The 13,872-nt window shown below is 41.2% G+C and overlaps 1 protein-coding gene across 3 annotated transcripts in view; it reads right to left on the bottom strand.

The window, feature by feature from the left end:
• Positions 1-13,872, bottom strand: part of sik2b (salt-inducible kinase 2b) — a 51,552-nt gene that overhangs the window by 10,269 nt on the left and 27,411 nt on the right. For all 3 annotated transcript variants that reach the window (XM_061719355.1, XM_061719357.1, XM_061719358.1), the window contains exons 5-10: positions 10,933-11,057; positions 8,681-8,804; positions 5,812-6,038; positions 3,492-3,644; positions 1,886-2,044; positions 81-312 (exon numbers count right to left, since the gene is read on the bottom strand). In XM_061719355.1, coding sequence (XP_061575339.1) covers positions 81-312; positions 1,886-2,044; positions 3,492-3,644; positions 5,812-6,038; positions 8,681-8,804; positions 10,933-11,057 — 1,020 coding nt within the window. The remainder of the gene's footprint in view (positions 1-80; positions 313-1,885; positions 2,045-3,491; positions 3,645-5,811; positions 6,039-8,680; positions 8,805-10,932; positions 11,058-13,872) is intronic.

The following is a 13,872-nucleotide window of genomic DNA, read 5'->3' as shown; positions in this document are numbered from 1 at the left end:
GTCAATGGTGGTGATCCAGATAAACTGTGTTGTTTTGGTCATAAGATGCATGGAAGTGGACCTGTCAGGTGACGCCGTACCTTGGTTCGAAGGACCTGGCTGGTTGGAGACCTCAGACAGAGTGTGCCGCCTTTGGCCAAAACGAGCCGTCTGATAGGCCGAGAGCAGGTGGGGTGGATCGTCTTCTGTGTCAGGCTCCTCAGTCTCGATGCCCTCATCAATCGAAGTCTCCATCATGTTGCTAGGCGACGAGGTGGAGGACTTGCGGAGGACAGTGGGGGGAGGAAGAGGGTCCAGCAGACAGCCGTTCACCTAAATAGAAGAAGCGGAGCACAAAAATCACAGATTTAACAATTAATCTTACCAGAAAAAAAGCAAATTCACTTTGAGAGAGTAAGAAATGAAAAGTATATGTGATATTATGAATGCAAACGAGCAAGAGAGCACACATAAAATCCATCACTTGCACAACCTTAACACAAAATGAACAATACTGAGAATAAAGCCTCCATTAGTTCCTTGAGTTCCTCCGTTTTCCCTCCAGTCACCACAGTTGGTCTCATAGAGGAATTGTGTGTGTATGTGTCTTTTGCGGCATGCAGACCAGTGTTTGTTGGTGTAGAGGTAGAGGGTGGGGATAGAGGAATGCGAGGCCAGGAAGTGAGCTTTGACTGAAAATGTGTGACTGACACGCACACACAGAAATCACACACATAGATCATCTGCAGGAGTTGCCACAGTAACCGGAAAGCCTGGTGTTGGTCGAGAAAGAGCAACTTTGCCCAGTTCCCCATCTGCTTTCTGTAGTGTGCTGCGATAGGAATGCTATTACCAAACAGGCATGCTCAAGCACAGAGAGCGACTAAGAGAGAGAGACAGAGAGAGAGAGAGAAGGAGAGGCTGACGAAACAGACAAGAGAGGTAGAAGGTCATGAGGGGACACAGAGATTGGTGGATTAATAGTACGGGTTAGAGATGAAACAATATGGAAAGAGAATGAGTCAGGAGGAGAATGGGATGATTAAAAACAGCTGAAAAAGACAAGATGAGCCTTTGGCTGATCGGTGGGAAGTCTGGGCAGTGAGATTGTTGGGGCAGCACAGCAGCTTCCTGTCCATGTGTGTTCACTCAGCTCTGCATTAGGTCACATCATCATCACAGGACCGCTTACATAACCAGACTTCATTCAGGCAGATAACACGCACTCTGACTCTTTGCTTAGTTCTGCTTACCACAGACACACACACACAGACACAGACACACACACACACACACACACACACAGACAGAGACACACACACACTCTCTCCTTTCCTGGAGCTAGGGATGGGGGTGGGTGGGAAAGAAAGCCTAAACTGAGAATGCAACCGAGTGTCTGTGTGCAAGCCTGCGGGTGTGTGAGGCCGTCAAGTCAGACCTGCAGCTTCAGTGTTCTGCAAAGAACGTTCAACCCAACAACAGGCCCGGAGGAAAAGGTTGCTGGTTGGCACAGGTGAACAAAGGAAAAAATGAAGAGCACTGCATGCGTGCGAGTGTTCAGGAGACTCGCAGGACAGGCAGCTGTCCTGTCTGATGTGAGTGCTGGCTGAGTGCTTACATAAGAGGACAAGTCAGCTGCACTCTGGCAGGTTGACGCTCCAAACCTCAAAGGAGTATGGTGCATGTCACACATGCGCGTTTCTTTTTTACACTGCCTGTGTACGTCAATCAAAGCACATCACAGTAAAGCTGCTGGTGACCATAATAATAACTACAACTTTCATGACCAAAGCTGTAGGCGATGTTGCTGTAACACGAGGAGAAAGGACAAGCACAAGGAGACACAAGGAAATAATACATCCTTGTGCTTAAAATTTCAACGTGTTTATAACAGTATTGAACCTACTTTGGGCGTGTTGACGTCCTCTACCATGAAACTCTGCTCCAAGGAACATGCAGTATGGGGGAAAGTGAAAGCATCGGAGGACGCTTGGGGAACAGCAGGGGAACGCAACAGACGAACGCCCTGCGGAAGCAAACCCACCTGGGTGGAACCGCTGGTCGACTATGAAAGTAAAAGAAACAGAAAAAAAGACAATAAGTTTGACATATTATAACCCTTCGCACTTTATAAAAAATGCATCAGGCTTCTTGAGAGCTGTGTTAAAATGTTCAATAATCAATAAGTTCTGCATCAGACTCTGCAGTAGTCTTGGGCATTTATTGGAACAAAATACTCTTCAATGACGGTACTACGCTAGGAGCTGTGAGGGAGGGCAAAAGCTCGCCTGATCTTTGCACAAACATAAGTTTGTTAATTGTAACTTCTTAAATGGACTGAATGAGAGATGAGATGATTATGTCTGATTATCTGCCAGGCACTCACCATCTGATTCTGTTTTACTGTATGGAGCTCATATCTGCATTTTAATGTAATTCAAAACCCTTTGTGTAGCAACAGGAAAGGATAATTTTATCAGTGTTTGGTCATGTTTAATGGAGTGATATTACTGTGGCGGAACAACACCACTACTACAAAGAGAGAGGCATGTTACGATTCTGTTCTGCCTCTGAAGAATATATCAGAAAAACTAAATGAAGACTAAGTTTATCATTACAATTCTTTGCTACTAGTACTTACCGATTTTGACAAAAATGTAGTACACAGTATGCAGGATGTGACCAAGTGTAAACTCTGCAGTCTGCGGGAAGATAGCACACTTGAATGGTGTGCTATATTGGGAATATTTCCAGTGTGCAACTGACTAGTATACCCTGCAGGCTGTATCCCACAATGCAATGCTCCATTACAGTGGGAGTCCGTCATACTTGCTTTTATGGTGGCATACGATACATTAACAAGTATGCGGTACATACAGTCTATGTTTACGCACAACATAGTACGTGGTTTGGAAATCTACATAAATTTACTCACCAGCTAGAGATTAGGAGGATTCCCATGGACATATATTTCATTTATTCAAATATGAGTATGTATCTTTTGTTGAAATGAGCCACTAGTGCTTATGTGAACCATTTCAGAGTTTTAAGGCATTGTAGAAAAATATGGCAAGTGACACCAAGGACGAAAACTTAGAAAGAAAACCATGTCTGCCTTTCATTCACAGAAATGTGATATGGAAAGGGAGAAATAAAAACATTTCCAACTCATTGCTGAGTTTTAACTATGCCCTTAAATTTTGTGCAATCATTACGAGAAAGATGTAGTCTATTGGACTTTGTAATGCACTGTGATGATGAGAGGGTACAGTATACAAAAAAAGGGAGAATAAATAATGTTATTGTTGAAAATGCATTACGGTCAAGATTGGGTGGGAAAGACTGCAAAAGAACATAGAAGACAAATAAATGAAAGAAAAAGGGTTGTCTCTGTGTGTTTGCTTGCATCAGGCTGCAGGTGTGAATAACAGAGCTTTGATCAGAGAAGCATGGATGGTAATCAGCACAGATTATTCAGGAGCCTGCTTGTCGCCTTGAAGGTCTGTGGTTACCTTGATGACCGTCTGCTCAGCGATGGTGCTGGGGCGCCGCTGTCGGGCATCCAGCCTCTGTTCCACAGGGAAGCTGCAGCGATGAGCCTTGAGCCGCTCCACCAGCAGGTAATAGATAGCAGCAAAGTGGTTGTAGCTTTTGTTCTGCAGAGACTGGAGGATGACAGCGTAAATATTAAAGTCCATAACTGAAGTTATAAGTTCACCTTATGTTATGGATAAGTTAACCGTGAAAGCTCTTGAAATAGAGTGAAACAATCTTTTCATTACTTCTGCATGAAACTGCACAACCGATGAAGAGCAGAGAGAAGATATGAAACAGAATAAATTCAATTCTCAGCACACAAAATGGAATAAAAAAAAAACTGGCATTAAGGTTCAAATGTGTTGGGACCAGTCAGATATGGACAGTGGCACAATTTCTGCAGACTGTCCCACTTAGCACATCGCCACGCTGCATTTTGAAGCAATCCTGAAGTGCTGAATTTCAGCTTTAATTCAAAGGCTAAAATGAATAAATTGCATTAACTATTCAGACATTAAAACCATTTTGTACCAGTTTGGTATTCAGTCTGTCTTCACATAGTGAAAATGTTCCCTTGCTGCACTGATTTCAGATAATTTACTCATTATTTGTCTTAGGTTGATCTTGGGCTGCTTTTGGAATATTTTTCTTCTCGTTATCCATCTGCACAGTAAGCGTCCCGTACCTCCACCACGCTGGAAAGATGATGTGATAAGCTGCAGGTCACGAGGCCTCTCCTGGTTATTAATACTCTCTTTCCTATATATGGTTCAACGTTAAAATATGTCTTCATATGTCCAAAGAATCTAATCTCAGAAATGGCGTGTTATTGCCGAGGTTTTCCAGCAGTCCAGTCTGGCCTCCCTATTCCTGGGTGTTACCAACAGCTTTTTTCTTCAGGTAATCATCTGCATTCACATTCCCAGAGGGCATAGCTTGATTGCAGACTCTGGTAATGATACACCTAACGCTGCTAGAGATCTCTTGACACAGCTAGACGCCCTGTTTTTTTTTCCTCTCCCCTTCTTAAGAATGAATCACATCGTTGATTTGGCCACTTCTAATTGTTCTGCCATCTGTTTGGATTTTTCAGAGCTAATCATTGCCTCCTTGTCTTGCACAGTTATCTTTGAACTTGAAACCTAAAAACAGCTAATAAATAATAGTTAAACACCTCGAATAAACTTCAGGTGATTGATCTATTTTCATTTGAGACTGCCTTAAAACGAAATATTCAATTCAATTAAATTAAATTTATAAAGCGTCCATTACAAGTACAACAACACAAGTTGTGTCTAGTCGCTTTCCAGACCCAGAACATAACCCCAGAGCAATTATTATATAAACATAAACAATGGGATGTAAAAAATCCCCATATTAAAGATGTTATGCAATTTTTGGGCCTCTGAAAACAAAATACAGTCCAAAAAAGGAGACTGCAATTCAATTCATATCATAACTACTTTATATCATGTTCACTGCAGTTTGTTTACTGCAATTTGTATATTAATGGTTTTCTATTGCTAAAACAAAAAACTAAAACCAACATACTCTTGTATGTTGAGACTGCTTTGTTGAAGACTGAAACTTAAGATTATCAGTAAAAACTACATAATTCATTATATCTACCAAACATTTTTGGATATTTATTATTATTACATTTGTGTTTATTATTTGAGATTTAAAAAAAGCCATTTTAAGTGTTGCAAATCCTAATTTTGTGCCAAAATTAATGTAATGACAAACGTGCAAAAATCCTGTGAGTAACATTTCCAAATGAGCTTGCACAGCTTTGAACTGTTGTTTTATTTTAGAAGTTCCTCTTTCTTTCAACAGCTTCTTCATTGAGGTCTAATGCTTTGCATGCAGATATGTATCAGACGCACAACTGAAATCTATGTGTGCAGGTCATAAGATATAATAAAGAAATGATTAAAAGGGGCAATTATTTATTGTTTCTTACTGTGTTTTCAGACCCATGTTACACTTGGAGAAGCAACATATAAAAGTTAAGTAAAGTCTTCAGTTTACAACATAATTCATACCACCCCAGAGATATACGGTCAGAGAAATAACTGACAAAAGAAACCCAACTCCACATTATTGAGGAACTTATATCATGTATTTTGTACTATGAGACACTTTCACCTTCACCTTGCTGCATAAATGTGAATATCCAGTATACAGAATGATGCATATCCACACTGCATCTGTTGCATAATCTGAAACTTTTAATAGCTACACTTCCCCTTAACTGCTTATGAATAAATACTGATCCACGTCCTCTCTCCTCACCTCTATAGTCTTGTGTTGGTCTATGCCAAGGCTGTGCATCAGGCGAAGGACCTGCTCGCTGTACTCGCCCACACCCCCCTCGCCCTCAGCAGACAGTGGCTGTTGGTACAGGACAGGCCTCGGTGCAGGAACATCCAGAGCCATCCATTTGTGCTCCTTGATCTGAGCCACAGACAGGCGCTTGGATGGATCCAAGACCAGCATCCTGCGGATCAGGTGCTCACAGTCTGCAACAAATGGAAAGAGCAATCACTGCGGGTGTGACAAGATCTTTAGAGGCCTTCTCATTTAAGATCACAGCAGTTTAAAAAGGACGAGGCTGTTTATGTAAAACGAATTTGGAACCCTTAATTTTATTTTATTTTTTTTATTTATACTTGATCATGCTATGATCAAGTATATTAAAAACACAAAACATCACTTCCTCAAAGTAGCCTAGATGAAGCGGGGCATAAATAACACTTGAACCTCCTTCAGACATGCACTGCTTTCCACTAATCTTGTGGCAACTGACATTTTTAGCGTCATGTCTGCATGAGCAGCTTGGCGCTTTTCTGTAAAGGCTTGCAGCTCCAGTTTGACGTATGTATCAGATACGCATCACCTTTATCTGATACAAGTCTGACCTGCTGGACTCCCAATAAGGGACAGACGAAGGCAACAGTGTCTGTTAGGAGGGATCGGATAGAGTATTACAATATGAAATAAACAAACTTTCCTCCTCCATGGCTTGTTCGTGGTTTTATCTACAATAATTTGCACCATGAGAAGGGCTTTCAAAAGCTTAAAATCGACTAAATTCTTGTCTTAGTTTTTCTTAGTTACTGTCACTCCTGAACAGCATGAACACACTCCTTTCTGCTTCGCCCTCCTCCCAATGAGAGCTCCTCACCTCTAGTTAGTGGCTAGATGAGTTTGACGTCAGGCACAGCTGGGTTCTTAACAGGATTACAGTTCCCCTGGCTGTGACGATCGGGCCCGGCTGCATCCCTGCTGCCTGCACTGCATTTCTGCCTCCCACGCAGCATCCTTACCCATTCCCTCAAACGCTATCGTCTTAAACCAAACAGGTGTGTTTTGAACAATAAGCCCCGCACTTATTACTTATAACCTCATTTATTTTTTGGGAATACATTTCTGATATCGTATTTCTTTCTTTAGTTATACACCTCTGAGGTACCACAAATAAACATCTTATAAGTAACGTGTTGAATTGGGATTTTCAGAGACCAAGGACTTGTCTGCCAGCATTAACTGCCCGCTGCACATTCTTCTCAGTCACCCCACTTATCTACTAACATCTGCTTACATCACATTTGTCGATCTCATGCCAACTCCCCACCTCCCCCCAAAAAATCCCACGAGGCCACACTGTGCTTAACCAGTATGTCACTTCATGTTGCGGTCTCTTTGCGCTGTGTGCAGCTTCCGAGCTAAAACCTGCTTCAAACACTGCTCACAGCAATATATTTGTTTGATAGTTAGAGTTGCTGTAGCCTTGTTCATAAAAAACGGTGGGGCTGAGCTTTTACTAACCACGAGAGAAGGTTCGACTACATAAGGGGGTCGACACTCTAAAACCGTGTAGCTGGCTGGCCAACACACTGACAGACACAGTGTGCTTAGCCAGAACATTACACCAGCATGACTTAACCAAAAAACCATCCCACTGAACACATTTAATGCCCCAGTGGTGTTGAGTATCAGTCAGTCTCAGAATAAGGGCCAACAGAACAGCTGAAACAATACCTTTAAAATGTAGCCATCGATAATGTTACTGTCGATATACTTTTTAAATGAAATGTAACACAAACTGTAATACTGAATATTGAAAGGAGTGCTAAGAAGTTACAAAAAAATCCACAAGCAGCAACACTAAGCTCACACAGCCGGTGCAATTTGCAACAGCAAGGGACACAACAGAGAACACTTTCTGTGGTTATTAAGTCACTATGTTGGCGATAGACCACAGTATTCACAGTGTTCAGATGTCCCAGTGAGAGTTTACAGAGTGGTGCGAGGCTGTGCTGTGTACCGTGGTGTTGACCGGAGAGAGCGACGAGAGGAAATAAGGAGGACTGTTTCTAAATGAAAAAAAAAGAAGAATTAGCACACTCTGTTCTCCTTGTTCGGGGAACAGGGCTGGACTGGGGGTGGGAAGGCGGGCTTTGAGTGTCAGTCTGGCACAAGACCTGATATTACACTCCCACATTCCCTGTATGTCTTAATTGTTTCAAGGTCCTAAACAGAAAAAGAACAAATTCGTTCGACTGCAGCCACATACCCTGTGGAGTCTTCAGACTTGCAGACTGGATACAGAGAAACAAGACTGGCAGACAAAGCCAGAGACAGACAGGGATATGTCTCATGAACAGAGGGTGAGAGTTAAAAAGACACGAGGAGTGTCTCCTGGGAGGGACAGACAGACAGACTACCGGAGCCCTTCGCTGGCTCTTCCCCAGATTACATAAACAGCTCGACCACTGGACTTAATCTCTAGTCAGCGAGCAAGCGCAGCCGCTAACAGCAGGGCTGCTTTGAGATGGTCATCCAACCTGACTCACTCTGCAGCCCGTGTGCACCCGTGACCCTTGTACGCAAATTACAGCCGACATTGACAGAGCACCCCATGGCATATCACCTTGAAATGAGCATAATGCTCTATCACTAATGAAATGACATCCTGGCTGCTGGAGCCAAGAGTGTGTCTGCCAGCAAGCAGTCAATAACACGGAAACTGAAACAGGAAAGATTTTGTTGGAAGTAACACATACAACATGTGTGTGCATTTATTGGAATGTGAGGCTACCAAATGTGGTTGAACACATGACTTGATTTGTTATTTAAAAGTGAGGTCATCTCTTTTCACCTTCAGTCATGAAGTAGGGGATGCGAAACCGTCCTTCAAGGACTCTCTGTCGGAGCACAGGCAAAGTGGGTCCATCAAAGGGCAGTGCCCCACACACCAGCACGTAGAGCACCACCCCCATACTCTAGAAACAAGACGCACACACACAAGGAACACGGTCAGGGGAAGAGCAATCAGGACATCAATCTGTGACATGGATGTGAAAAACACTTCCCTTTATTTGTACTTCACCGATATTTAGACACCAACTTAGGCATCCACACCATGTGAAATGGGTCACGTTAGGGCTGGGCGATATATCGAGATTTTAATATATATCGATATATTTTCAAACGCGATATGGTACGAGACAATATCGTTTATATCGATTTAAAAAAAAAAAAAATTTTTTTTTTTTTTTTTTTTTATCATTTTGATATAGCTTATTTTGTGACAAATTGACTTGAATGTTTTATTTGAGATTTGCACAAATGTTTTGTTATTTGCACAACTGTCAACCTCAGTGGAAAAGTCTGCCTGTTACTGTCTACATTGTATTAATTGCACAGTGTATTTTAATTTAATTGTTATGCAGGAAAGGGATATTTGTTTTATTTTATTCAAGAAGCATTTTTATTCTATATATGCAGGCAGTTTATTTTTATTTCATTTGTTTTATACATTTTGATATTGTGCAGACCTCTGTTAATAAAGGAACCTGTGTGACATTTGGCATGAGGCTTTGTATTAAAACAGACTGTTTTTTTAAGGGTTTGCCTCAGAAAAAAATGAAGCTAACAGAGATGCTAACAGAGATGCTATGCTATAATGCCTTGGGGGAAACCCCAATTAAGGCACAGAAAAAATATCGAGATATATATCGAATATCGCCATTTAGCTAGAAAATATGGAGATATGACTTTTGGTCCATATCGCCCAGCCCTAGGTCACGTGAAAGCAAAATACAACTTTTAATTCTAAGGTTTTGACTATCAGGGCATAACAACAATCTTTTGGTCCTAAACTGGCCTCAAAATGACGCAACTACAACATCAGATGAACAACACATGACATATCATCACATCGTTTCATTATTCAACAAAAGCTGTACAAAAATGCATAAGTGAGAAAAACCCTTGAATCAGCTGCAACAACTTAAAGTAACGTTTCTCTGTATAACCATATCAGTTTCACATCATTATGTAGGAATCTTGGCTTATTAATCAGTTCATTTAAGTCTGCAGGCATTTGTGTATGTTAGGTTCTCATGTCTTCTCTTTGTCACGTTTACCGTCTGTTCAGATGCAACTTTGCAAACGTAAGCCTTGGGGTTGAACGAGCTGGAACATTCACGTCAAGACCGGCTACTATCTGAAATGTTTTCCATCTGTGAATAATCTTTACGACTATAGAAGACTGGACGCCGACTGATTGGAAATTCCCTTACATCCCTTCCCTGACTGATGGGCAGCAAAATCTGCTTCTCATCATCGTCGACGTCATTCCTCCTCAAGACCTTAACTAGCTTTCATGGGAGGTCTTCACATGTACTAATGGTGAACTAATCAAGTTCATTTAATTAGCAGATCCTGGCTGCAGTACTTGTCTTAATTCCCATATAAGCAGTGAGATTGTTCTTAGTTTTTTTCACAATGAATGATGAAGTCATGTGTTATTGTTCAGCTGAGGTTGCATTTACTTAATTTTAGGAGCTGAAAGGAACCAGATGATTTTGGCCTGATGTATACAACTTCAGAGCTGAGACTGTCTATTCACTTATTACTCATTGTTATTCATGCTGTTAATCCAGGTCCTCGGGACCCATTACCCAGCATGGATTAAATGTTTCCCTGCTCTTCCACATCGGATTCCAATGGATGGATCATCTCATCAGCTCGTCATCAAGATTTGCAGAAGTCTATTAAGGACCCACTTATCTGAATGGTCCAGTGGGTCCTGAGGACTGGGACTGAGACATTCTGGTGTAGGACACTATAAACTTTGGTAATGAATATACATCACATTAACTATTTAACAGCAACTAAAGCTTCTAATGCTATGAAGTCATACATTTCTGAAATCCTTTTCTAAATATTCTACATTTAGAGATGAACACCAGCAACTGATTTTGTTTCTTACTAAAGCCAAAGATGCATGAACTGAACGAAATACACAACTGGATGTAGTCTGTAAATTAAATATTTTCGAAGACTTTGCAGATGCAATTAATTGTGAAGAAAAATGTGGCAGAATCAAGCAGTCAGTCACCGTACCCAGATATCCAGCTGCGGGCCTTCATACTGTTGTCCCTCAAAAACCTCTGGAGCAGCATAAGGTGGGCTGCCACACCATGTGGCCAGAGGTTCTCCAGGCTGGAAGAAGTTCCCAAATCCAAAATCTAAAATGGGGAAAAAAACAAACAGAGACGGTTAAAGATTATTCTTAATATAAAAAAAATATATCAGATTTAAAAAAGCACAGTGAGGTTTATGGTGTTTCCCTGTTATTTCTGGAAAAAGCAAGTGAATGCAAAAAGGGAAGAGGTTGTGAACATCTCGTAAAACTGAAGAAAACGTGCATGGCAAAGGCCTTGTGTAACAAAAGCGTTGTGATTGATAGGGTCCTCTTTTGTTGCGTAGTGCAGAGTGTGTTCCACATTTTTGCACAGTGAGGAAACGGTCCTCTGCATGAGGCAATGACCCCTGGAGACCGACATGAGATCATCAGTGCTGAGCTCCAACTGGTTGCAAGGAATGACTAAAACTTCAATTTTAATCTTCAAAAGGAGAAAGATGGGAGAACTTGAACAATACCACACAAAAGGTTAAGAAGTTCAACTCTGCCTTTCATTAAAATCCAAGTAAAAGTTTCAGTCAAATCTGCCAAATTAAACTGAGCCAAGTTGCTTGCTTCCAATCTCTGAGCCAACCCATCTATATTAGCTCGTATTACTTTCACACATTTTTTCTCCTTCTCATCTAATTTCCTTTGTTCTAAAAACTTCTCCAGTTACTGATCGTTTATCTCTTCCACTCACTTATGTTTTACATGACTTGCAACACTTGCTTTTTCCTTGTAAAAGCATGAAAATACCTTTATTAATATGAGAACTTGATAGGATTTTTTTGTGCCTTGAGTCATGATAGCTACTATCTTGTGATAAGAACTGGTATTTACTTCTAATGAGACATTAAAATTAAAATAAGAAAACTAACAAATAAATGACTCAGTGCTTTGACAGTCCATTATCAATGGGATGGTGTCATTGGACCAGGCAGCTGCATTTAACCGTCAACCCCCACCCTTTTTCTATAATTTGAAACAGTTACATAAACAGAAAAAAAGTGTTGCAAAACAAATAACAGATTTAAAAAAATGGCTTACATAATGGGGCTGGAGGTGATGTGCTTCATACACGCGTACAAGGACACACATGTGATCACATATTAAGCAATGTGACAGAATGAGGCTAAATGTTTAACAGCTTCTACTTCCTATGTGTCTTGGTGATTGTTAATATTTACAAATTTACCCCAAATAACCCACAACACCCTCATCACCATGAACTGGAGTACAGTAAGTGAGTATAGATACTTGATGGATGAATAATCAATACAATGACATTTCCTTTACACAGGCAACAATAAGATGCATCGCAATACACAATTATCAAATTTGCAGGATTAAAATGTTTCATGTCATCAATAATTTAATTAAATAATTATTATTATTGTTATTATTTGAATTGATAGCATCTGTCTTGCCACGTTTAACACCAGCAACAGTAACTGCTTTAAATAAGCCTTTTCTTTTTGGGAATTAAATGGAATTCGTATAAACATCTTCCTTTTTACTCTTTTATTGGGTCTTAAAGGAGCTTGAGGCTCCTTTTAAGAAATGAGACTCTCTAGCGCCACCCTTCACCACGACGGCCGTCGGGGGTACTGCAGCCAACAGTGAAGCCGGCACGGGAGAACGGGGAGAACGTGCATGCAGCGTCATGTGACGTCACATCCGCAGCCCAGCACGGGAAATTTGGGCCCGAATTGCAGCACATTTTGCAGCACACAGCCTGTTCAAGGCAAAGGAGAGATACACTAGAGCAGTGATTCTTAACCATAGGGCCGCGGCCCACACTTGGGCCGCGAGCGCCATCTAGTGGGCCGCGAAAAAAAAAATCAGTTTTGTACGTGTGGGCCGCGAGGGCCGCGGGACTGCATAGCAACTCCCAACCAAATGAGGAGAAGAAAACCCTCAGCTAGCTGTACGTGTAATAGTAAGAGAAATGGTGTGTATTTATAGAGAAAATCCTTCATTTTGCACAGAGTACGTTTAGATCCGCCAGGATTAGGGATCGATTACTTGGGTCTGCGCCCAGAGCGAGCGAGCGAGCGCGGCGTGATCATTTATCCCGGCACGTCCCCGCGGCCGGGGAGGTCGGTGCCGCTCGGGCTTGCGGGCTCCGTCGTTACTGCTGAAGGATTGTAGATGTAGATGTGTGGGCTGGACTGTTGTTCGGGCTCGCAAAAGCATCGGAAAGTGACACGTCTCCACAATGAACATAATTAAAACTAAATATCTTTCCAAGCTCACCAATGAGCACCTTCACATGTGCATGAGAACCTGACACCATCCAGCCCAGATTTAAAGTCCTGGCAGGAGAAATTAGAGCTCAGTTCTCTCACTGAACGACAGAAAGTGGGGGCATAAGATTAAGGGGAAGAAAGAAAAACTGCAAAACTGTTCAATTGTTAAGATGTGTTTATATTCATTTATTATAAAAATGTGTTGAGACAATTAACAAAGAAAAGGGGAAATTCAAACTGCTGGTAAAGAAATAAAAAAAATGTATATGTATATGTATATATATGTATATATATATATATATTATGATGTTCTGGACATTCGCTTGAGTAAATTTTCTCTAAATGGACCTCTTAAAGTTGAATACCCCTGCTATACAGTGTTAATATTTAACGGGCCCCGGGCCACTCTGTACTGAAAAAATTAGGCCCCAAGGTCAGAAAGGTTAAGAACCCCTGCATTAGAGGGCTCATTCTTTTGGGTTTGGAACGCTTCATCTGACAATATTACTAGAAAACTTAAAACATATACAAATTTTTTTCATAAATTCTGCCTCAATCCGGCCTCAAGCTCCTTTAAATGCTCCAGTTAAGGAACGAAAAAAAAAAAAGTTGAACTCAATGGGTTCA

The sequence above is a fragment of the Cololabis saira genome, chromosome 4 (genome assembly GCF_033807715.1).
Source record: "Cololabis saira isolate AMF1-May2022 chromosome 4, fColSai1.1, whole genome shotgun sequence".
NCBI lineage: Eukaryota > Metazoa > Chordata > Actinopteri > Beloniformes > Belonidae > Cololabis > Cololabis saira.
The sequence above is the reverse complement of the archived record's forward strand: the minus strand, read 5'-3'. Positions and strand labels throughout refer to the sequence as shown.